The sequence below is a fragment of the Aotus nancymaae genome, unplaced genomic scaffold (genome assembly GCF_030222135.1).
Source record: "Aotus nancymaae isolate 86718 unplaced genomic scaffold, 86718_ANA_hifiasm-v0.15.2.pri h1tg000016l, whole genome shotgun sequence".
Taxonomy (NCBI): domain Eukaryota; kingdom Metazoa; phylum Chordata; class Mammalia; order Primates; family Aotidae; genus Aotus; species Aotus nancymaae.
The window spans coordinates 33,569,508-33,594,748 of NW_026988428.1; the positions used below are offsets into that span (position 1 = coordinate 33,569,508).

At 42.9% G+C, this 25,241-nt stretch overlaps 1 protein-coding gene across 1 annotated transcript; it reads right to left on the reverse strand.

The window, feature by feature from the left end:
* Positions 1-946: 946 nt before the first annotated feature.
* TMBIM6 (transmembrane BAX inhibitor motif containing 6) lies at positions 947-23,918 on the reverse strand. Its single transcript, XM_012441257.3, has 10 exons — positions 23,820-23,918; positions 12,101-12,188; positions 10,943-11,051; positions 8,465-8,585; positions 6,961-7,009; positions 6,731-6,828; positions 6,453-6,532; positions 5,915-6,015; positions 4,042-4,117; positions 947-2,985 (listed from the first exon to the last, which is right to left on the reverse strand). The coding sequence occupies exons 2-10, from the start codon at positions 12,154-12,156 to the stop codon at positions 2,962-2,964; spliced, it is 714 nt and encodes a 237-aa protein (XP_012296680.1). The 5' UTR covers positions 12,157-12,188; positions 23,820-23,918; the 3' UTR covers positions 947-2,961.
* Positions 23,919-25,241: the final 1,323 nt, after the last annotated feature.

Here is a 25,241-nt window from a genome sequence, read left to right on the forward strand (position 1 = left end):
AGTGAAACTCTGTCTCAAAAAAAAAACAAACAAACAAATAAATAAATAAATGAAGTACTGATACATGCTACAATGTGGATGAACTTTAAAATGTTAAGTTAAAGAAGTCAGATACCAAAGGCTACATATGATTCTGATTATATGATATGTCCAGGATAGGCAAATCTAGAGACAGTAAATTAGTAATTGTTGGGGTCACAGAGAGAGAGAGAGAAGGAAATTAACCCTGCTAATGAGTGGAGAGATTTTTTTGGAGGGTCATAAAAATGTTTTGGGGCCGGACATGGTGGCTCATGCCTGTAATCCCAGAACTTTGGGAGATCAAGACAGGACTGATTGAGCCCAGGAGTTGGAGATCAGCCTAGGCAACATAGTGAGACACTGTCTCTACAAAATTTAATTTTTTTTAATTAGCCAGGTGTGGTGGTACACACCTGTAGTCCCAGCTACTTGGGAGGCTGAGGCGGGATGATCGCTTGAGCCCAGGATGTCAAGGCTGCAGTAAGCCATGATTCTGCCATTGTACTCTAACCTGGGCAATAGAGCGAGCGACAAGAACAAAAATATTTTAATGTAAAAAAAAATTTTTGCAGAATTAAGTGCGTATCATTTGCCTTTTTTCCAATTATGTATCCTTAAATTCCAAAGTTTGGCTGCACATCTGAAACAACTGCACCTACCACTACCACAAACAACCTACAGCAAAGGTGGCAGGGGGGCAGAGAGGACTGGATAAAGAACTGGCGTCTACATATTTGACAGAGAAAATTCTCAACATCTGCGGCATGTAGGGGCTACAGTGGGAGGTCTAAGTGGGGGGCTTTGTCTGTTTCCATCCCGAGGGCACAAAGTCAATTGTGTCCCAATCCCAGCCCCCACTACCAAACCAGGCAGTATCACAAGCTCCATGACCAGCAGTACCCTTGAATTTAACACAAACACCAAGAAAGGTTAAGGAATTTTCTTTATTTTTTACAAATTAAGACTATGTAGAGTTCATATATTTCTGAATCAAAAACACCTTTGTCTTCACAGTATGAGTTAGAATACAGCCTGAGCTGAAAATTAAGGAACTAGAAAAGAAAGTGGTAATTAGAGATAACTGTATTTTAAAAATCTGTTAAGCATTTTCTTTAAAAGTAGTTTTTTTTTTCTTTTTTAATATCTTGTCATTCTTGGCACTGTTTCTAAAGAACTCCATTATTCCAAGCAATAAAAGCACAGAAGGTAGAGTTTGGCTTCAAGAGATGTAACTCAAATTCTTGGGTCTGGCAGAGAATCACCAAATTTATGGAGAGCTGCTAACAGGGGTTTAATAGGAAGAAAGTCCCTTTATTAAGTTATCAAGCCAGAGGCTGGAGGCAGCAGCTAAATCAGAACAGCACCCTCAGTGAAAGTGAGCCATTCTAGGTGGCATGCCACTCCAGGAATAAACACAACCTGCAAACAAATGGTTTCATAGGATAGCACAGTGACATGATGCACTGTGAACCCACAGCCACTGTGTCAAACTGTGCACTGGTTGGGAATAAGGAGAGCCAAACATTATGTCCTACTGGTAATGAGCTTTCAAAGGCTCGATCCTCTCACACTGTTAGCTCAGAGAAACAATCATACCCCACACTGGCCCCTCTGTGGGCAGCTGTCTGTGGCAGCTCACAGGGAAGGAGCTGGAGATCGCCATTAGAACTGTCCACCCACACTTGGAAGCCAAAAGCTGTAGGGATTGGGGCTCTCGCTGGTTTGGTCACCTAACTCCTGCCTAAAAGGCCACAAATTTCTGGAAATAGGTAACAGACCAAAAACTAAAGTGCATCAGTAAAGTGAACATTTATCTACTGCCCTGAATCTCTGGCTTGACACCACCAATTGGTATCTAGTTCGAGACAGACTAAAATGCACTGATGGACTATTAGGATTGCTGCCTCCTATGTTATCACAGTCCTGTTCTGTTGATCTGAACGAGGAAGCACTTGGTTACTAAAGATTTTGCTCCCCGCTGCCTCAAACAGGTCCTTATCTAGGTTTGCTCCCTGCTGCCCCAAACAGGTCTGGCAGGATTGGTTACAATGAGCTCCAGAGGCTCAACCATTCCCTTTCCCTATCCTTGCTCTATTGGGACACTTAATCACAGCTACCTAGTAGAGAACATTCAGTAAGGGGATAACCAACTAAAAAAACAAAAACAGGGCAAGTTTAGGGGAATCCTACAATACTGTACCTTGAGACATATAATCAGCCCTTTCAAAAATGCCTGACAAGAATTAGTCTTCCCTTTGTGCTGGTCTTCCCACCCATGGATGGAAGCAGGCTGACTCGCTGAGGGTCAGGCAAGGGGTGGGAGAGGTAACACACACAAATCCACATTACTTTTGTGAAGGCAAAGCAGAAAGGTATGTTTGCTAGACCAGTGTGGGCAGCTCAGAGGAAGCAAAGCATCCACCAGAAGAGGCTCTCCATTTTCTTTGTAGGGCCTGACAGTTCAGATGTAACAAGGCTGAGTTAACAATGGGACCAGTGAACTTCTTTCCAATGGAAAACTCATGGCCCAGTCCCACAGGAACTGTGTGCATACCAAACAATGATGAGGAAGGAAGGGCCAGGTGGCTGTACCAAACAGTTCAGGTCCACTGGTGGGAAAGTGGACTCCTGAAGTTACCGCCCTCTGCTGGTCCCAACTCCTCATCACGGCAAGTTGGCTGCCTGAGCAGAGGAAGAGGCTATGGATGGGGTTAACAAAAAAGGGAGCGAGGAGAACCCCAGGAAGACGAAGCCAAACTCCAAACTATATTCTGCTAATTAGTTTTTTGATCAAAAAATTCAAAATAGAGGAAACCACAAAGTACAAAAGCTTTTCTGATGCTTTTCATTATCACAGAACACACCACCTGTAATGTGTGCAAAAAGGAAATGGGGGTGGAAGGAGAGTAAGTCAAATTCGGAAAAGGCTGGATGGTCACTTCATTTCTTCTCTTTCTTCTTATCCTAGAAATGGAGAAAAATCACCCAATTAATTTTTGACATTTGACATTCAAGCTAAAACTCTTGAGTGAGCATTTAGTTTGGGACTAGAAGGGAGCCAGACAATTAAAAAGGAATGAGAAATGCTTCCTTAGCTCAGCAAGAACTGAATCTTAATCACGTCCTACTGGTGGTTCCCAAAGTTGCCGACAGACCTACCGAGAATAAAGTTTAAGCAGTTGCCCCCACCCCAACCCCAGGAGTAACTAGGTGGGCTGCCTGAGCACTCTAGGCTATTCACAGCCACCACAGCTCAGATCCCAACGGTGAAGGCTGCAGATGGCACTCTATCCTAGAAGAGTGAAACCAGAGGCCAAGACCACCAAGCATCCATTAGGCCCGGGAAGTGCTCCACTCTGCAAGGTGAGCATGAGTCTTTGGCATGAACTGACATTCAGAAATAATTTGGTCCAGCAGAATTCTTCATTCAGTCTTGGGTGGAAGCTCAATGTATTAAGGAATAAAAACTGAGCTGCTTGGTGCTCAGTCCACCCATGGCACAGCCTAGACAGAGACAGCAATCCTATCTGGTCAGCTGCTCCCACTAACACTGCACTGTCTCTAGCTCTGTAATACAAGGTCTGCAAAGAAAAGCTCGTTTGTTCCCCCCACTGCTGGATTACACCATTTTGATACCCATTAGCCCTATATAGAATGCTTCCTTGGAAAAAAAATTAAGACTAACAAATGGTTAAAATTAGTCTACTTCTGAAATTTACAAAATTTACAAATGTCCTCCATAGGACCTTTCTCTGAGTCACAACTATATAGCCTTTAAATTCTTCATATAGTAGGTTATGTTTACTGCCACTGAAGCTCTTTTCCCTTTGATACTAAGCTCAGGGATTAGTTTAAAAAAGTTTTTTTTTTCCTTGTTGCTTTTTCTCTAACAACTGAAGACTTCTGATTTACCTTACTCAGTGGCCTGCCTTACAGTTACGCTGGACCCACATAGTGTGCGAGCACATGCTAAGCCAAGGAGCCATCATTCTCTCATCTTTGGGTTTTAGGCTAACTAACCTTTTCATTCATGGCCAGGATCATCATGAGTTTTCTGAAGAGAGTAATGAAATCTAAGAAGAGATCAATGCAGTGCCTGAAAGGCAAGAACCAGATTAGGATCTGTACTTCAGACTTTCTTTTATCCACAAGCACACGAAGATGCAGAATATAAACCCCACCTCCATCCCCACAAGCCAGCTTCTCCCACACTTTACCCCCAACTAAAGAAGTAAAACTCTGGTGTCTGAGATCCTTTTAGACTCATCTAAGTCCTGTAGCATAGAGAAAAGAGATTGGGCCGGGTACGGAAGCTCACACCTGTAATCTCAATATTTTTGGAGGCCGAGGCAGGTGGATCACTTGAGCCCAGGAGTCTGGGACCAACCTGGGTAAAATAGCAAAACCCATCTCTACAAAAAATACAAAAATTAGCAGGGCATGGTGGCATGCGCCTATAATCCCAGCTACTCAGGAGGCTGAACTGGGAGGAACACCTGAGCCTGGGGAGGTTGAGTCTGCAGTAAGCCATGACAGTGCCACTTGCCTACTGCAGCCTGGGTGACAGAGCAAGCCCTGTCTCAAGGGTTTTGGACTCTGCAGAGGGCCAACTGTGAACCCTGAACTACCATTAATTAGTCATGAGACTTTGAGAGAATCACAACATTTAAAGAAATGTGGGCTGGGCGTGCTGGCCCATGCCTGTAATCCCACCACTTTCAGAGGCCAAGGAAGGCATTTTGCTTGAGGCCAGGAGTTCGAGACCACAGCCTCATGGGGCAACAAGGTGAAACAAGAAACGTCTCTACTAAAATTGCAAATATTAGTTAGACATGGTGGCGAGCACCTGTAATCCCAGCAAATAGGAAGGCTGAGGCATGAGAATCACTTGAACCCAGGAAGCAGAGGTTGCAGTTGCAGTGAGCCAAGATCACCACTGCACTCCAGCCTGGTAGACAGAGCAAGACTCTGTTTCAAAAAAACAAACAAACAAAAAAAGTGCCTGGGCGTGGTGGCTCAAGCCTGTAATCCCAACACTTTGGGAGACCAAGGCAGGAGGATTGCTTCAGACTAATCTGGGCAATATAGTAAGACCCCATCTCTACAAAAAATAAATTAGCCTACATGGTCACGTGTGCCTGTTGTTCCAGCTACTCAAGAGGCTGAGGCAGGAGGATTGCTTAAGCACAGGAAATTCAGGCTGCAGCAAGGGTGTTCATGGAACTACACTGCCTGGGCAACAAAGTGAAACCCTGTTTCTAAATAAGAGTATATCTTCTACTCATTGTTTAACGTTTAAAGAATACAGAAGTATAAAGAGAAAAAGGCTATCTCCTGCTCCTCTGCCTGGAGATAGTCACTAAGGATATATAAATATATTAGCCTCCTTCCCCCTCCTTTTTCTGAGACAGGGTCTTGCTGTTGCCCAAGCTGGAGTGCAGTGGCACAATCTTGGCTCACTTCAACATCCGCCTCCTATGTTCAAATGATTCTCGTGCCTCAGACTCCTGAGTAGCTGGGATTACATACATGTGCCACCACGCCCAGTTACTTTTTTTGTATTTTTAATAGAGATGGGATTTCACCAAGTTGCCTAGGCTGGTCTCAAACTTCTGAGCTCAAGGGATCCGCCTGCCTCAGCCTCCCAAATTGCTGGGATTACAGGTATGAGCCACCACGCCTGGCCTATTAGCCCAGATTTTTAAAAAATCTGAAGTCTTTCAGGAATTGAGGAAGATTATGGGATACAGTTCCAAAAACCATAGGTTTCCTACCACATACACCCCCAAAGCTTGGACACCTATGTTCAGCCAATACCAAACTAAGCTCAGCTGTGGAATGGAACAATGTGCCTCAACCTTCATGCTTGTTAAAGACTAGTTCCCACACTTACCAGATATAATCTTGATCTCCATTTTCAGCCTTTTCAATAATGAGTTGAGTATCAAAAAGGACAAAGCCACACATGACCACCAGTCCAACATACAGGTTTGCCTAACAAACGAATGAGATGAAGTTACTATATAGCAGAAAGTTGTAGACTAAAAAAAACAGCCATACTTTCTGGCTCATGGCCACTTGAAAGTACATCAAATGTTAACCCTATGAACATTACCATTCATGAGAACAGCAGCCTAGGGTGAAGAACCACATTACTTCCCTAATCACAATTCTGCACTGGTCACTGGAAGACTTTCAATCATTTTAACAATTAGCCACTGCTGGACTGGCCTTACACAAATCGTCTCTGAGCAAACCATTTTCTCTTAGCAATGCCCAACCTTGTGCAGTCTGTGTGGCAGAAGGCTCCATCCTATGAAGGTGAATGGCAAGGCTTAGAAAGCACTGCCCAAAGTAGTGCAGAAAGAAGTATTTAAAAAAAAAAAAGTGTGAGGCAAATGGCTGCTAGAAAGTTCTATGCAAAGTCTTACCTGGAAAAGCCAAATGGATCCAAAGAAAACATTCCCCAGGGAAGACAAAAGCAATAGGCTCAGGGCTGACATCAAGATACCTGTAAGACACAGCAAAAAGCTTTCTTGAGAGAAGCAAAGTAAAGCAATCCCATTAAAGCCATTTCTTAACTTTTCCCAGAATGAAGGTTTTTAATCTCAACTCGATAGTCACAAAGGAGTTAGGGGTGAGGAAGGAGTGCTAGTGAGAATTCTGGCTAAAGAGGAGCCTCATTCCATGTTTCCCAGTTCACACCTACCTCCCAGAAAGAGGTAGCTACGACGCCTGGCATAGAGTGCACTCAGGGTAAAGCAGGTGAAGATCATTGCTGTGCCCATGAAAGCGGTGGGAATGATGCTGTTAGAGGAAAAAGACCATTAGATTAATGGTATACAGATATATGGTCTACCTGTATACAGGTATACAGTCTATATTTAGAAGGTATATTCATAAAGATAAAAGCACATAAAACACTACATCAAGAGTTACCTGGGGTTGATGGCAATGCAAAACTCCAGGGCAGGGCCCAGGCCAACTCCTAGAAAACCAAAAAGCCCAGAACACAGTATTACCATCAATTCTTGAATAGGATCCTCATCCAAAAGCTGATCCCAAAGTATAGGCATACTCATGCTCTTAACAAATGTAGACTAAAGAATTAACTCTCTCTCCCCTCCTCCGTTAATTGTTTTCAATAAAATGTATACTTGACTGCATTATTTTTTTTTTGGTGTAGCTGCAAAACTGTCCTCTTAGCTGAAAATCATGGATGACCCCAGGGAGGGAACAGAAATTAGAAGAAAATAAAACAGGCATGTCAAACATTTCAGAGCTAGAGTGATGTGAGATGGTGATATAGGCCAGATCAGGAATTGAACAGAAAAAAAGGATAAAGAGCAAAACACCGCCTCATGGCCAGCAACCTTGTAGTCATGCAGGACTGACTCCCCTTTGTAGCAAAGAAAAGCCAGACTGGTTCTGCAGGTAGATACCCGCCAACAGGAGGGCAACCAACCTGTTCCAGCTCCAACATCTCTTTCATTCTAGTTACTTTCCTCTTTCCTTCTGATGATTCCAGCCCTTAATGCCTTCAAAAACTAGCTAGCCCTGACCCAAAAATCTTAATCCCTAAATCTCTTCCTTTCTAAAATTTCTCCAACACTGTATAGATTAGATTGTCACTAAGGACAAGCTGTACTAATTCAAATGTTGTTTTGCAAATATTTTTATTATATAGCTTGAGTCTTGTTTCCTTTATGACAATTCTAGAAGAGCTGTGCTTTTAATTCTTTTCTTGAGAATCAGCAAAGTGTCCACAATGGATCTCAATGTATAGCTCTAATGCACTGTCTGTAAGACTTAGAACAGAAGCTCCTATGATAGTTGCCACTGTGGGTCCAACTAAGTTAGATATTCAGGTCTAATTTATTAATAGTTCATGTCTACTATTAACAAGTTAGGTTACCTAAGCTCTTAAACCTCATTTGTTCAAGTACACAATGCCTATTTTTCTTGGACACAAAAATGCCTATTTTTCTCAGACACACAGTCACAGTGGCTACACAGAAAGTTTTCCATGTGGATGGGGAAACAAGATTACCCTATATGAAATTAGAAAGCAGGCCAGGAGGCCAGGCACGGTGGCTTACACCTGTAATACCAGCATTTTGGGAGGCCGAGGCGAGTGGATCAGGAGGGCAAGAGCTGGAGACCATCCTGGCAAACACGGTGAAACCCCGTCTCTACTAAAAATACACAACTTAGCCGGGCATGGTGGTGCATGCCTATAATCCCAGCTACTCGGGAGGCTGAGGCAGGAGAATCACTTGAACCTGGGAGGCGGAGGTTGCAGTGAGCTGAGATTGTGCCACTGCACTCTCTAGCATGGGTGACAGAGCGAGACTCTGTCTCGAAAATAAGAAGGAGAAAAAAAGGCTAAGAGATATTGAAAATATAGTTCACCCCTCAAAATTAGACAAATCCCTTAATGTACCTGTAAGGAAAGCAAATCCAGCAAGAAGTCCCAGTCTTTTCTGCTCAGTTTCATGGCTATGAGGTGTTGCCATCAGCCAAATCATCAATATCAGGGAGCCCAAAGCAGACAGCAAGCCAGCCTGTCAGAGTCATAATCAGTCAATCATTAAACATTTGAAAGTTTCAAATTTATTTTGCAAGTGACCTTGATTGGGTTCAAATACTCATCTGAACTTCCTAACATTTGCTTCTAACCTGGAGGCAGGGGAAAAAGTAGTGTTTTCTCAGGGGTGGGGCTGAGGAGAAAATCCAGAAGCCCTGAGGCATAGTCAGGACCCTGGTGGACGCTGGAAGCTCTTCTGTCTTGGGTAGTTCTTCAACTACAGTACAACTACCCAAGTCAAACTATTAGTGAGTCTTACCCAAAAAAACAGAAAAGATGAAATCAACGTGACAAGTGCGTGAAGCACATTCCATCTGTAGAACAAATAGAAATGATCCCTTTTTGATCACTTCAAACAAACAAACAAAAAACCCAAAAACCCCAAACACCAAGACACATACATATAAAGAAGACTGTAAAGAAGCCAAAGTTTTAAGTAGTTATTTCTGGAAGTTGAGATTATGGAATTTTTTTTTTTTTTTTTTAAATTTTAAATAGAGATGGGGTTTCACCATGTTGGCCAGACTGGTCTCGAACTTCTGACCTCAGGTGATCCGCCCACCTCGGCCTCCCAAAGTGTGAGCCACCGCACCCAGCTGAGATTATGGAATTTTAAAAAATACTTCCTTCTCATTGCTAGTCTGTTTTCTCAATTTTTTTTTTTTTCTGAATTTTCTGAAATGAACAAATATTAGCTTTGTAGTAAGAAAAAGTTTTTTTTTTTTTTTAATGCCAGTGGGAAAAGCTACAGGCATTAGAAAAGAGAGAAATCATTAAGGATGGATGTAGACACTGGAGTTCCTTCCTCCCTTTAAAGGAAGAAGTTGATTCTCATTTACAGTGTTTATATTATAAAGTCACAGTGGACAATGAATTAGTAAGCCCCCTTGTTCCTAGGGGAAATACAAGGTAGGTAGGTTCCTGCAAGCCTATAGTCACAATATTTTCATCAAAAGATCAACAGATATTTTGTTTTATGTGTATTTCCATTTAAGGACACCTCATTTGACGTTTTTTTTGATTCATTAACATTGAACTTGCAGTCACAACAGCAGTATAACTCATGCTAGAATGAAGCTTATCTAATATTTTCTTCATAAGGCACATTATGGTCTTTCTGCACTTAGGAGTACTAGACAGCACTCCAGCACTATGCTGTTTGCATTCTGAACAGCAAAATTAAACCAAGTGCATGGTGGCATGCACTTGTAATTCCAGCTACTTGGGAGGCTGAGGTGGGAGGATCACTTGAGCCCAGGAATTTGAGACCAGCCAGGACAACACAGCAAGACCCCCACTCAAAGAAACCAGCAAAATCACCAATAAAAAGCACAAAAATGCAAAGAAAGTGGCACTAAATGACCATGAAAAGAACATTTGTTTACAATATGAGAATTGAAACAAGAAGGCAGAGCACTGTTGTGTTCGACCTCAGCTGACAACACCGCACAGCAGGGTGACTCAACTTTTTCACCACTCTGCATGCCTGCAAAAAGTGCCACGAGTATTTATTTTGGGGTTACATATTTTAATGAGTAGGTGAATTCACAAATACGTTATCTGTGAATAACAAGGATTGATTTGTATTTTACTACGTTACTTAAGGGCTAACCCTGCCTAAAACTCAAGTGATCAAAGCCCTATCCTTTGAGTGTCTAGATAATTTTTCACACAATCCCTGCTGGGAGTTGCCTGAACATAAGGATAGTTCTCAGCAGTGGCAAATACCAACAGAGGCCCACCTCTACATTTATGCTAAAAAGGATACTCCACAAAGGGACAAGACTATGTTATTGAGTCTTCACACTTTCTGGTTATTCCTCAAACTGTACCTTCTACTCCTACTGACCAAACCCAAATTCTCCCTCAACATAGGAAAAACAAGTTGTTGAAGGTTTTTACCCAACAATGCAGACAACAGTTATCAGAAAATAAAATGGGTCAGTTTCTTAAAGGTCTCAATCCTGCCTCTCCTGATAATTAATCATACAATCAGTGTTTTGTAAGGAAGAATGGAGGAAAAGATAAAAAGACTTCTGTGCAGAAGAATCCCAGCATGCATGTCATGTGTCTCCTCAGTAGGTAGAGGTCCTGTACGTCAGAAGCACACCATTCAGTGCCAACGTTAAGACATTCTGTTTTTAGTATCTAGAGGGGGCACAGTTGCCAGAAAATTAAAATGGCTTTACATGTCCTGATTTAATGGCTGAGTTTAAATCGTAAACTACTGATAAAGATTAAAGAGAGGAACAGGGTCCTTGGACCACCTCGCTGAGCTGGTTTTTTCCTAACACAATTTGTACCACAGCGACCAGGAGAGAAAACTATTCTTACCTGAATGAAATGAGTGATCACATGGACATAGGCCCCCGCAGCCGCCACAAACATACAAAGGGCAAAACTTGCATAGACCTTCTTTAGGTGCTGCTGCGTTGAGGGGGTTCTAAGAAAAGAATGTGAATAAGAGCAATGACTCCCACACCAATCTCAACTTTAAGCTAAGAAGAAGCATTTCTCTCTTTCCCTTCCTGGGAATATGTAAAAGTTCTGTTACAAATAGTTTAAAATACTTTCAGGAAAGCATATAATAATAAAAAAGATTATTATTATTTTTTTTTTGAGACAAGAGTCTTGCTCTGTCACCAGGCGCCAGGCTGGAGTGCAGTGGTGCAATCTCAGCTCACTGCAACCTCCGCCTCCCGGGTTCAAGCAATTCTCCTGCCTCAGCCTCCCAGGTAGCTGGGACTACAGGCGCATGCCATCACGCCCAGCTAATTTTTTTTTGTATTTTTAGTAGAGACAGGGTTTCACCATGTTGGCCAGGATAGTTTGATCTCTTGACCTCGTGATCCACCCGTCTCGGCCTCCCAAAGTGCTGGGATTACAGGCTTGAGCCACCGCGCCTGGCCCAAAAAGATTATTTTTAAAATAAGTTAACACAGCCAGACGCAGTGGCTCACGTAGTGTAATCCCAGCACTTTGGGAGGCTGAGGTGGGCGGATCACCTGAGGTCAGGAGTACGAGACTAGCTTGACCAACATGGAGAAATCCCCATCTCTACTAAAAATACAAAATTAGGTGAGCATGGTGGCACATGGCGCATGCCTGTAATCCCAGCTACTCGGGAGGCTGAGTCAGGAAAATTGCTTGAACCCGGGAGGCGGAGGTTGTGGTGAGCCGAGATTACACTCTAGACTGGGTAACAAGAGTAAAAACCCCATCTCAAAAAAAAAAAAAATAGGTTAACAGAATTTTAACTGTTGAGTAAGACCAAAAGCCCAACATTATAAATATTCAATAACCAAGCTAGAATAAATGCCTTTCCAGTAACCACACAGCAATCTTTAGAATCTGGACATTTTCATCCGGTTCTCTGGATTCCAGCCCAGTTAATTTGTTACCTTATATATACAAAAGTTATAAACGAGGAAAAGGGAAAAAGAGATATGAAAAGAAATGCAATACAAAACCAGTGAAGATCAAAACACTTACATATGAGAAAATTTTAAAAGCGCATCAAAGTTGATCTTTCGATCAAATATGTTCATGGTTCCAGCGTCTGTGCAACACAGCCTCCACTCTGTAGAATAAAGAAAGGTTAGAGTCACTAAGTCATACACTATCACACAAACAGCTTATTTTTAAAAAAAAGCAACACGTAAGTTCAGAAAAATAAAAACTAGCCTAAAGTTCCACAGCCCTAACACAAGCATTTTTCTGTTTTCTTCTACAATATATTTGCAATCATAGTCAACCATTTTAAAGAGGACAGAGGAAATGACCCCATCCTCTTCTTCCCCAAACTATTTTGTTACTATCATTTGATTTCTATTCTTTCAGAAGGTAATTTGCCCTTTTAAAAGGCAGTTAGTTTGTAAGAGAAATCCTCAATTAACAATCTAGTTAAAGGGACCTACACACTGGCACACAAAGCAATTTTATGTCATTGTTTCCAAGATGTGAAGAATCCCCTTGGCCAGGCGCGGTGGCTCATGCCTGTAATCCCAGCACTCTGGGAGGCCAAGGCAGGCAGATCACCTGAGCTCAGGGGTTCAAGACCAGCCTAGCCAACATGGTGAAATCCTGTCTCTACTAAAAATACAAAAATTAGCCGGGCATGTTGGCGCGCTCCTATAATCCCAGCTACTTGGGAGGCTGAGACAGGAGAATTACTTGAACCTGGGAGGTGGAGGTTGCAGTGTGCCAAGACTGTGCCACTGCACTCCGGCCTGGGAGACAGAATGATTCTGTCTCAGAAAAAAAAAAAGAATTCCCTCGCTAGCGGCACCTTAGGATAAAAAATAAAACTTTGACTAGTCCTAACAAAACAAAAACTATAAAACTGGGTCTGGCACTAAGACTTGCATTTTAAATATATGCATATCAAAATTTCCCACCTAATACATTTTCGAACTGAACTGAAAAGAATTCACAATTTAAAAAAGAGAGGTTCCTACCCCCATAAAAAAGGAATTTATGCAGAAAGGAGGATTTTGGGGGGATATTTTTTAACAGTTTCAGAACCTTTCCTACAGAAAAGTTGGAACAGTACAAAGAATTCACCCAGATTTCCTAAATGCTAATATTTCACCACATTTGCTTCATCTTCTCTCTATATAGCAATATATAGAGACGTAAAAATATTTTTCCCTAACCACACAGACACAGTGCTCCTAAATATTTCAGTGTGTATAACCTGAAAGCAATGATCAAAATCAGGATATTCATACTGATACAATACTGTTTCTAATCTACAAACTTTATTCAGATTTTTGCTAACTGTCCCAAAGTCAAAAAGGGCATTTTTTAACTGAACTATATCCAGGTTAGATCATATCAATACCATAAAATCAAGTTCTTAAGTTTTGCTCCCTCCCCGATTTCACATGCAATCCTAAATAAACATATTCAGTCTATAGTACTAAAGATTGAATCAGAACTTTCATCTTTTCTAAATATAAATCCTCCAAATTCTTATTAGGCCCATAATGCCCAACCATTTTAAATCTACCAGAAAGAAGGGGCAGAGAGAAAGGGATTCAAACACAAAAGATAAGTTGTATGAAAGGCCACCTACTGAATGAGGCACTCTGATCAGCACCCAGCACAACACTAACAATTCATCTAATAAAAGTTACAGTCCCTAAACAAATTTCCTAAGGAATCCTGGGCCAGTGGAAAGATATAAGCATCATTTGCTTCCCGAGGCTCTCTTCCACAAATGAAACAATCATAATGGGTGGCTTGCTTTCTCTGATTTTTCCTTTCCTTCTCTCATCAACATCCCTACTCACCTCAGAACTTTTGTTAGTTCTGTTCTTAAGGGTGGATACAGTGAGAAGCTGCAGAACCTACTAAGGTTGTTGCTCTCTCCTCTGAGTCACACGGATCTGGGCCCTCTTGACCTAGATGGTGCAATTATTGCAGGTTGTTGCAAGGCCAACCAAAGCCTTCCACAACCAAGATGAATATGAATATATCCTCTAGAGAGCACACTTAACAGCACGGCAGAATCCAGCACCTGGGAAGTGTCTTTGTTTAAGGCTTCCATTAACACCCCTAATGACATCCCTAGACAGCACTTGCAACAATACTGAAGCAACCTTCAGAGCCACGTTTCTCAGTATTCACAACAGCAACGCTAAAGAACCTCTTGCTTCCAATTACAAGAATTAAAGAAGGGTTGGGGTGGATCCTCAAACACCCAGGGGATTCTAAGAAAGGGGCAATGCTCATGTAACGAGACTCTGCTCAGTGTAATCAGTTCAAGGGGAGAATGGCAGACCCCCCTTTCTCAGTTATCTCCTTGACATTTCCCAGGGGGTACTTACTGACTGCCTCTTTCTGGTTCTCTGTAACAACTGTTGATGGGAAAACCAAAACCATCAAAGACTGTGTGGGTTGGGGGAGAGATGTCAAATAGCAATTTAACTTTAAAAGAAGCTTATGGTTTGAAATCATTAAAAAATAACTAAAACTTCTGTTTTTCAATATCACTATTTCACAATTTAAGTGAAATATGTAACTATCAAATATTATAGATGCAAAAGTGCACAGCAATTTTAATAGCTTTATGGGGAAAAAATAAACCTGGTAAAGTACAGATGGTCCCTGACTTACCAAGGTTGACCTATATCACTGGGAAAAATTGATACCCATTCAGTACACTCCTTGATTTGCAATGGGTTACATCTGGATACACCCATTGTAAATAGAAAATATCGTTAAGTCAAAAATGACTTACAGGTTGGGTGCAGTGGCTTATGTCTGTAATCCCAGGACTCTGGGAGGCCAAGACAGGTGGATCACCTGAGGTCAGATCTAGACCAGCCTGGCCAACATGGCGAAACCCCATCTCTACTAAAAACACAAAAATTAGCTGGGTGTAGTGGCACGAGCCTGTAGTTGCAGCTACTTGGGAGGCTGAGGCAGGAGAATCACTTTAATCTGGGAGGTGGAGGTTGCAGTGAGCTGAGATCACACCACTGTACACCAGCCTGGGCGACAGAGTGAGACTCCATTTCAAAAAACAAACAAAAATGACTTACAAAAAGAAAAGGACTTACATTTTTCGACTTACAATATTTCAACATTTTCAACTTACGTTTTTTTCCCCAAATGCAGCCCGTCTTAAGTTGAAGAGCATCTGTATACATTTAATGTATATAACACAATGTACAGATGACAATTTATTTCAGAAATGTTAAAATGTGAGAGGGAATACGTAGGTCTTAGAATCAAGGAAATATGATAGTTTGCTCTAGATCTGTTCCAAATTGACAAGAACTAATATACAGAGAAGTAATGAGATAAAACTGTTCTGACAAATTTTGCCAGATAGGATAAACTTACCAAGTTTCAATCTTAGCTTCAACTAGTTAAGCTCAGAAAAGATACCTACATTTCAATGGCCAATAAGCAAACTCAGCCAAACAAGATTAAGCTGCACTCATAACTCAAAAATAACAGCTCTCGTATCAAGCATTTTTCATCCTAGGAGCAGTCAGCTCTTAATAGAGCTTGAAGTATTATATTCAATACCATTAACCAGGTAACTCGGCTAACATTCCAGAGGAACCCACAGTTAAGTGAAAATCTTTGTTTTTAAAAAACACATTAAAATATATTATGTATATTTTACTAAAATAAAGAAAAAAAGTACAAGTTGCTAAAAAGTTCAATACAGCAGTCCCATCACACTTCTAAGCCTCTTACAATTCAACTCTAAAACAGAGAGGAGGGGTTATTTTATTTATTTTTTTTGAGACGGAGTTTCGCTCTTGTTACCCAGGCTGGAGTGCAATGGCGCGATCTCGGCTCACTGCAACCTCCGCCTCCTGGGTTCAGGCAATTCTCCTGCCTCAGCCTCCTGAGTAGCTGGGATTACAGGCACGCGCCACCATGCCCAGCTAATTTTTTGCATTTTAGTAAAGATGGGGTTTCACCATGTTGACCAGGATGGTCTCGATCTCTTGACCTCGTGATCCACCCGCCTTGGCCTCCCAAAGTGCTGGGATTACAGGCGTGAGCCACCAAGCCCGGCCCCAGGAGGGGTTATTTAAATAGAATACAATGTGGATAGTGCCTCCAGGAGTTGTGGAAACTTTGCCTATACAGCATTTGTAAATGAGAAGTAAAAGTTCAGGTGTTAATCATAACCAAATTCCTCTAATTTCATTCAGAGCTTCGTGTCAAGTCTTCATAAACCTTCCTCCTGGGAGAGGAAAACCTGTCAGAAGGTGTCAACATGTCATGCAAATACTGCTCAAGTTTTGCATTCTGTGGTACCACTGACCAGCCTCCTCTGCCAGAGCCATGCAAAAACAAAAAGCTAAGAGCTTAATAAACAGCTTTCCCAAGAAAAAACTCAAGTAAACAAATTGTTTTGAATTAGATATTCCTGCGGTCTGCTTTTGCTTGGGAAGGGAGGGTCAGCAGGGGCTGGCAGGAGACAGGTATTCTTAGCAGTAGACATCTAGGTCATGTTAAATCCCTTGTTGTTTTGTTCCAGGTATCTCCCTTATCCTTCTCCTAAAATGAAAGACTATTATCAAGGATCGAGCCTTAAATTTAAAAAAAAAAATTATCTTCAATACTATTCCCACACACCTAGGAATTACAGTAAATATGAAACATGCTGAAGTAGCCAAAAGCTATGCAAAACCAAACTATCATGGATTTAGTATGCATTCTATGCAATGATGGAGCCAGGATAGACATTGCGTCAGTGTGTACATTAAAACAGCAAGTCTAAGAAAATACTCTTCATACATTTAATTAAATATCAGTTTATGTTTTATTAGGAAGACAATAAAATCTTGAGGTTATGTTCACTCCCCTCCGCCAAAAAAATTAGGCCATGCACAGTGTCTTGCGCCTGTGAGCCCAGCACTTTGGGAAGCCAAGGTGGGAGGGCTGCTTGAGCCCAGGAGTTTCAGACTAGCCTGGGCAACACAGCAAGACCTCATCTCTGCAAAAAATAATTAGCTGGGTGTGGTGGTGTGTGTCTGTAGTCCCAACTACGTGGGAGGCTGAGGAAGGAGAATTGCTTGAGCCAAGGAATTTCAAGCTGCAGTGAGCCATGGAATTTCAAGCTGCAGTGAGCCATGATCATGCTACTGCACTCCAGCATGGGCAACAGAGCCAGACTCCGTCTCAAAAAAACAAAACAAAACAAAACAAAACAAAACAAAAAGGAGGGGCAAGAACTGTTAGTGATTTTTCAGTAGTTTTTTTTTCCCTCTTCTTCTTTTGTGTTTTTAGCTAGGAAAGCTTTCCAATCATTAGTTTTTATTACTAATTTTCATACACTGTATAACCATGTCTCCTGCATGGTGGTTAAGAGTGCCTGCTACTTCTGAATCCTAGTTACTCCCTTAGTGGTGGGACATGCAGCAAGCTTCTGGCACTTAACCTCACTGTACTTCAGTTTGGCCTACTATTTGTAAAATAGTAATATATAACATTCCTTACTTCATAAGGTTGAAGATTAGGTGAGATAATAAAGTTCTTAAAATAGCTCTTTATACACAGGATGAGTTTAATACATAGTAGCCATTTTTATTACTGGTGTACTAACATTATTACTGGTGTACTCATTACTCCAATGTCTTCAGTAGATTACTCATATTTATTTTTTTCTTTTCTTCTGGTCATAGCCAAATCCAAAAAGGTTCCAGATTATTCTCTCTTTAAAAGTCTAGTTTTAGCCTGTAATCCCAGCACTTTGGGAGGCCAAGGCAGGTGGATTACTTGAGGTTAGGAGTTCAAGAGCAACCTGGCCAACATGGTAAAACCCTGTCTCTACTAAAAATACAAAAATTAGCCAGGCATGGTGATGCATGCCTGTAGTCACAGCTACTCAGGAGGCTGGAGCAGGAGACTCACTTGAACCCAGGAGGCTGAGACTGCAGCGAGATTAGATCACACCACTGCACTCCAGCCTGGGTAACAGAGTAAGACTCTGCCTCCAAAAAAAAAAAAAAAAAGTCTGATTTTAGAATAGCTTTATCCCAGGCTAATTTACATGTGATGTAAATTAATTTTTTAAAAAAGTACTCAACCATTAACTCACAGGTAGCTGTATCCTGAAGGCTTAATATTTACCCAAATATTAAGTAAAATTAATTTGGAGGGGCCAGATGCAGTGGCTCACACCTGTAATCTCAGCACTTTGGGAGGTAGAGGAGAGCGAATCACTTGAGGTCAGGAGTTTGAGACCAGCCTGGCCAACATGCTAAAAGCCTGTCTCTACTAAAAATACAAAAATTAGCTGGGCGTGGTGGCACATGCCTGTAATTCCAGCTACTCAGGAGGCTGAGGCATGAGAACTGTGTGAACCCTGGGAGACAAAGGTTGCAATGAGCCAAGAGTGCACCACTGCACTCCAGCCTGAGTGAGGGAGTGAGACTGTCTCAAAAAAAAAAAAAAAAAAAAAAAATCACTCAATTAATTAATTTGGAAGGGGATGGTGGTGTTTAAGAAAATTATAAACTGAAATGTAAAGGCACTTGAAAAAATCTCATTATTGGTTAAAAGTACAGATGCTTGATTCACAATGGAGTTACATCCCAATAATCCCACTGTAAACTGAAAATATCGTAATTTATGCATTTACTACACATAACCTACCAAACATTATGGCTTAAGCCTAGCCTATCTTACCTTAAATGTGCTCAGAACACATTAGTCTGAAGTTGGGCAAAACCATCTAACACAAAGTCTACTTTATAATAAAGTGTTGAATATCTCATGTAAGAGCATCATACCACATGTTCTTAGCCTGGTAAAAGATGGAAATTCAAAATTTGAAGTAGTTTTTTTTCCTTTTTCTTTTTTTTTTGAGACAGAGTCTTGTTCTGTCCCCTAGGCTGGAGTGCAATGGCACGATCTCTGCCAAATGCAACCTCCGTCTCCCAAGCAGCTGGGACTACAGGTTTGTGCCACCATGCCCAGCTAATTTTTGTATTTTTAGTAGAGACAGGGTTTCACCATGTTAGCTAGGCTGGTCTCGAACTCCTGACCTCAACTGATCCCCCGACCTTGGCCTCCCAAAGTGCTGAGATTATAGTCATGAGCCACGACGCCCAGCCTGAAGTAGTTTCTAACGAACAGGCAGCACTTTTGCCTCATTATAAAGTAAGAAATCGTTACGTCAAACCATCATAAATTGGGAACCATCTGTACTTTTGTTTAAATGGCACACCTCTCCTCCAGCACATTTATACCATCTCTCTTGTCCCATAGGGCCATGGGCATTTTGAGACAGGCTAATAGCCACTAAGTGATAATCTGATATGGTAAAGGATTTGATGAAGTAAATGCACAATAGTTTGATGCTTTCCCTGCCACTCCCAGGAGGTAGGTCAGTTAGTTTAGGAACAATCCAAGAACTGCCTTTCAACAAGGGCTGACCTTTGGTCTTCCCAGATTGACACCCTAGATGTCCCAGCCTCTGCCTTAACTTGGACCCAAATCCCTGGATTAGCAATACTGAATCCATCTCTCTAGGGAGCTGCCTCAAAACCAAACCAATACCTGGAGATGAAATTCCTACTGCCTTCAGTAAATTATTTTTTGTACCAAACTTTGACACTACTGAATCTCTCTCTATATAACAACTGTTTGACAGATACCGAATCCTAAGAAGCCCCTAATATCCTAAATACATAAATCTTCTTCCAGCATAAAACAGTAATCCCTCCCCAATAACACCATATTTAGCCCAAATGGGAGCACACATAGATTAGAACAAACAGCACACTCACTTCACCCTCACTCCTGAAGCTCTTTTTTCAAGTGTTTTGGATTCCAGTTAATTGTGCAGGAACTTCTCACCCTGAGGGCAGAGCTTGCATCTGGTTCAGCTCAGCTATCCCTAGGCTTTAAGGACTATAGAGTCTCTAGAACAAATTGAGACCCTATTATTACCAGATCAAGAGTGTTGCAGCCTCAAATCAACATTCCCCAGCTGGCTCAGAGTAGAACCTACCTCAAAGGGTCACTTAAGCAACCTTAAAGTCAAGGAGACAGCCTTTCTCTCCTTGGTCTCAAATACCATCCTTGGAAAACAAAATGTGTGTAATATAAAAACAACGAAGGGCTGCATGCAGTTTGGTTAGAAACTCTGGGGGAACAAAACAGAGTGGTGGTAGAAGACACTTCTACCAGATTGTACAGCCAGGTCAAAGTAGTAAAGAAAAAAAATTTGAAGCCAGAGCATCAGAATATTCAGTGGTTTTCCCTAGAGGAAATTAATACCCTTGGGTAGTTCACGAAATAAAATGAAACTCTTCAGGCCAGTAGTACCTTCTATACTAATACATTCTGACTAATTTATATAAAATTTATAACTTTTAAGGTGCTTTTATATACATATCCCCTTTAATTCTCACACATCAACCCAGCAGGAAATGGCAAGATTAGTCCCACTTTAAGTATCTCTTTTAAGTTAAAAAAACAAACAAACAGTGTAATAGTGGCAAGAGAGCGGGCATGGTGGCTCACGTCTGCAATCCTAGCACTTTGGGAGGCCGAGGCAGATGGATCACGAGGTTAGGAGTTTGAGACCAACCTGACCAACATGATGAAATTAAAAATACAAAAATCAGCCAGCTCATTGCAACCTCTGATCTCTGCTCATTGCAATCTCCACCTCCTGGGTTCAAGCGATTCTCCTGCCTCAGCCTCCTGAGTAGCTGAGATTACAAGGCACACACCACCACACCAGGCTAATTTTTTTGAGACAGGGTTTCACTAAGTTGGCCAGGCTGGTCTTGAGCTCCTGACCTCGTGATCCACCCGCCTCAGCCTCCCAAAGTGCTGGGATTACAGTCGTGAGCCACAGGGCCCAGCCAACAAATCTTAAAAAAAAAAAAACAAAAAAAACCCAAAACATACACTGATTCCTAATACATTTTTTCTGTATTTTTCAGCATTTGTATAAGAACTTGAAAATGCTAAGTATCTGGATTAATTTTACATTGACTTATTCCTTTTTTTTTTTTTTTTGAGATGGAGTCTTGCTCTGTCGCCCAGGCAGAGATCCAATCTCAACTCACTGCAACCTCTGCCTCCCAGGTTCAAGTGATTCCTCTGCCTCAGCTTCCCAAGTAGCTGGGACTACAGGCAGGTGCCACCATGCCCAGCTAATTTTTGTATGCCTTTTCTTATTCTTTAGGAGAGCTGATTCTTATTCTTTAGGAAAGGATTATATCTGTAATCCCAGCACTTTGGCAGGTTGAAGCACACAAATCGCTTGAGAGTTGAGAGTTCAAGACCAGCCTGGCCAACATGGCAAAAGCCCATCTCTACTAAAAATAAAAAAATTAGCTGGGCGTGGTGGCATGCACCTGTAATTCCAGCTACTCAGGAGGCTGAGGCATGAAAATTGCATGAACCTGGGAGGCAGAGGTTGCAGTGATCTGGGATTGCGCCACTGCACTCCAGCCTGGGTGAGGGAGTGAGACTCTGTCTCATAAAATAATAATAATAAGTAAATAAATAAACAAATCGCTGGAGTCCAGGAGCTGGAGACCAGCCAGGGTAACATGGTGAAACTCCATCTCCCCAAAAAAGTACAAATATTATTTGGGGTTGGTGACACCCACCTGTGGTCCTAACTCCTCAGGAGGCTGGGGTGGAAGGATCACCTAAGCCAGGGGAGGTCGAGATTTAAGTGAGCCATGATTGTGCCATCGCACTCTGGCCTGGGCGACAGTGAGACTATGCCCCCCCTCCCAAAAAAAAGGAGGAAGGTGGTACTAAGCCATGTTTCCACAACCAGATTTTTTAAAAAATGTAAGAAGGAAACTCTGGATCCAAATTACACATTGCATTTCTCAAGGGTTCAACTATTCTGTCCCTACTGGAGGAATGCGGCAGAGAATCTAAATGTCAATATATTCTCTTTAAGCCAGAACAGGAAATACGAGACAAAAAGGAATAAGAAAACACCAAAGAGTGTAAAAACAATAATTACAGAAATAGCCCAGTGCGGTGGCTCACACCTGTAATCCCAGCACTTTGGGAGGCCAAGGCGGGCAGATCACCTGAAGTCAGGAGTTCGAGACCAGCCTGGCCAACATGATGAAACCCCGTCTCTACTAAAAATACAAAAAAATTTAGCTGAGCGTGGTGGCGGGAGCCTGAGACAGGAGAATCGCTTGAACCCAGGAGGTGGAGGTTACAGTGAGCCGAAATTGCGCCACTGCATTCCAGAATGGGCAGCAAGAGTGAAACTGTCTCGAGAAAATAATAATTACAGAAATAAATGTGTATAACGCAGGCCATAAGAAATGTGTTAATCCCAGCACTTTGGGAGGCCGAGGTGGGCGGATCACGAGGTCAGGAGTTCGGGACCAGCCTGGCCAACATGGTGAAACCTCGTCTCTACTAAAAATACGAAAATTAGCCAGGCGTGGTAGCGCACTACAGTAATCACAGCTATTCGGGAGGCTGAGGCCGGAGAACCGCTTGAAACTGGAAGGCAGAGGTTGCAGTGCGCCGAAATCGCGCCACTGCACTCCTGCCTGGGCAACAAGAGCGAAACTCCGTCTCAAAGAAAAGAAATGTATTTATGCAATTTCGATAATCTTTCCTGAATTAAATTCTTAAAGCACACAGACAAAAGATAAACTATAAATAAATATCAATAAGTAACTAGAAAAGCCCATTTGCCATTTACCTTTAACCTTAAAATCCTTGTCCGTTTCAGGCACAGTCAGTCCTTCTAAGTTACACATTCACAGGTTGCTAGAACACAGTCTCAAGTTCATAGTGGTTTTTGGTGTGGGAGTGGTCAATGAAATGCTGATGACCCCAACCAGCCCGGGCTAGCAATGGGTAGTAATTCTACACTTAGTAAATACGAAAGCATACTTATTACCACAGGTCCAACAAGTAGGCCCCAGATAAAAACAACTGCCCAACGACGCTCTTCCTGAGCAGGCTGAGAAAGACGCCCACAAGGCCCAAGACCAAAAAAACCAAAGCCACCTCACCTGCCCAAAGGTAACCAATCGCAACAGAGCGGGGCCGCCCCGTGGGCCTGCGAAGGTAGCCCCAGCCCCAGCCTCCTCTCGCCTCTGCCGTTGGCTAAGAACTAAGGAGCCTCGCGTGTCTCAGAAGAGTGTGACATCACCGCCCTGCCGTGACAGGGCAGTCCGCCCGACCAGGCCCTACCTCGAGTCTCGGCTACTAGCCGCTCATCAAGACTCGGCCCGATCCGAGGACCCGGCCGCAGCAGAACAGCAATCGGTTGGGTGGGGTTTCGCTTTCCTTCACTTAGGAAGGACGTGCTCTGAATTTAGACGATCGAGGCTGGGCCAAGGGGCCCTGTATCTACACTTAGCGCAGGACGACAGGAGGAACGCGGAGTAGGAGGAACGCGAATCAGGAGGAAGAAAAGGCAGCGAGAGAAGCGGCCTACGCCAGCGCTCTGGCGCAGAATAGGGGCTTCGAAGCCCCGCAAAACCCCGCAGACTCGCCTCCACCCCACCCCCGCTCCAGCAGTGTTGCGCATGCGCAGCACCAGCTCCCTGGCTTCCCTCCCCGCCCAGTTTTCCTGAGTCTAGTCTCCGAGCAGGGCCCCGTTCCCTCAGAGTGCCATTTGTCCGCAGACAGAAGCTGTCCCACTCTTACTCAAACAGTAACTGCTAATTCCCTTTCCATTTCTCACTCCCAGTTCGCCCAGTCTTAGCTTCAGACGTACCTTCCCAACCAGCCTCTCCAAGGCCAACCAGCGCTTCTAACACCGGATGTGCTCTGACTCGCCCACGTCCGCTCCCGACCCTTTACCCGGCGTCCGCCCCGCGAGGGAAGCCCCTCCCTGTGCTCCGCTTAAGACCAGTCTTCATTGGCCGTTGGCCGCACTTCTGCTTTCCATTGGCTGTACGTGCATAAACAACGGTTGTAGTTCAGAGGCCTGAGCTTGTCAATCAAGACTCTGGTCACCAACCACCGACGAAGCAAACGGTCTCCGCCTTCTTACCTTAGTAAGCCAGGGTCACGGTGCGCTGCTGCCTCTAGTGGAGAAAGTGAAAATGAGCAGGCCCCGCCCGGAACAACCCCACGACTCGTGAAGGGGTAGCATTGCAGTCTCGGGATTCTGGCTTTAGGCTTGTCATGGAATGTTAAAGGGGGAGATTCAGAGAACACATAAAAAAAGTGCCCTCCCAGGGGGAAATCTACTGTGAAACTAGAGGAGCTTAAGCTTCAAAGCACCTTTGAAAGCTCTGCGACTTCTCGCAGAGTATGAGATAAGGAAATAGCAGGATTCCAGAATAGGAGGAAATCCAGAATTTAGGAAATCACTTTCTGGAAAGACAGAACAGTTCTTTTCAGTAAATAATACAAATATCCAGAGTATGATTCTCAGTATGCAAACCTAGGTATTCAATTAATAGAAGTTAATTTTCGGCCGGCCGCGGTGGCTCACGCGGTGCCTCAGCACTTTGGGATGCTGAGGTGGGTGGATCACTTGAGGCCACGAGTTGGAGACCAGCCTGGCCAACACGGTAAAACCCCGTCCCTAGGTCGGGTGCGGTGGCTTACGCCTGTAATCCCGGCACTTTGGGAGGCCGAGGTGGGCAGATCACCTGAGGTCAGGAGTTCCAGACCAGCCTGACCAACATAGTGAAACCCCGTCTCTGCTAAAATACAAAAAATGGCCAGGCGTGGTGGCAGGCGCCTGTAATCCCAGCTACTCGGGAGGCTGAGGCAGGAGAATCTCTTGAACCCAGGAGGCGGAGGTTGCAGTGAGCTGAGATCGCACCATTGCACTCCAGCCTGATCAACAAGAGTGAAACTCCGTCTCAAAAACAAAAACAAAAAAACCCCACCTCTATTAAAAATTTAAAAAATTAGCCGGGCGTGGTGGCGCATGCCTGTAATCCCAGCTACTCAGGAGGCTGAGGCAGGAGAATCACTTGAACCTCGGGGGTGGAGGGTGCAGTGAGCCGAGATCTCACCACTGCACTCCAGTCTGGGTAAAAAAGCAAGACCCTGACTCAAAAAAAAAAAAAAAAGGTAATTTTCTATAATATAACCTAATATTTGCTATAGTACAACCTAATATTTACTCTGAACCTCATTCCACCAGAATGGAGGAAAAAAAAGTATTACCAGTTCTTCA

What these genes read in the sequence shown, in the direction of transcription:
- TMBIM6 (XM_012441257.3), bottom strand. Translation starts at nt 12,156, where the DNA reads ATGAACATATTTGATCGAAAGATCAACTTTGATGCGCTTTTAAAATTT. An exon ending in TGGATTTGCTTTCCTTACAG is followed by an intron (nt 7,010 to 8,464) that starts GTACATTAAGGG and finishes TTGGTTTTCTAG; the next exon opens with GAGTTGGCCTGGGCCCTGCC. An exon ending in GATCCATTTGGCTTTTCCAG is followed by an intron (nt 6,016 to 6,452) that starts GTAAGACTTTGC and finishes TTCGTTTGTTAG; the next exon opens with GCAAACCTGTATGTTGGACT.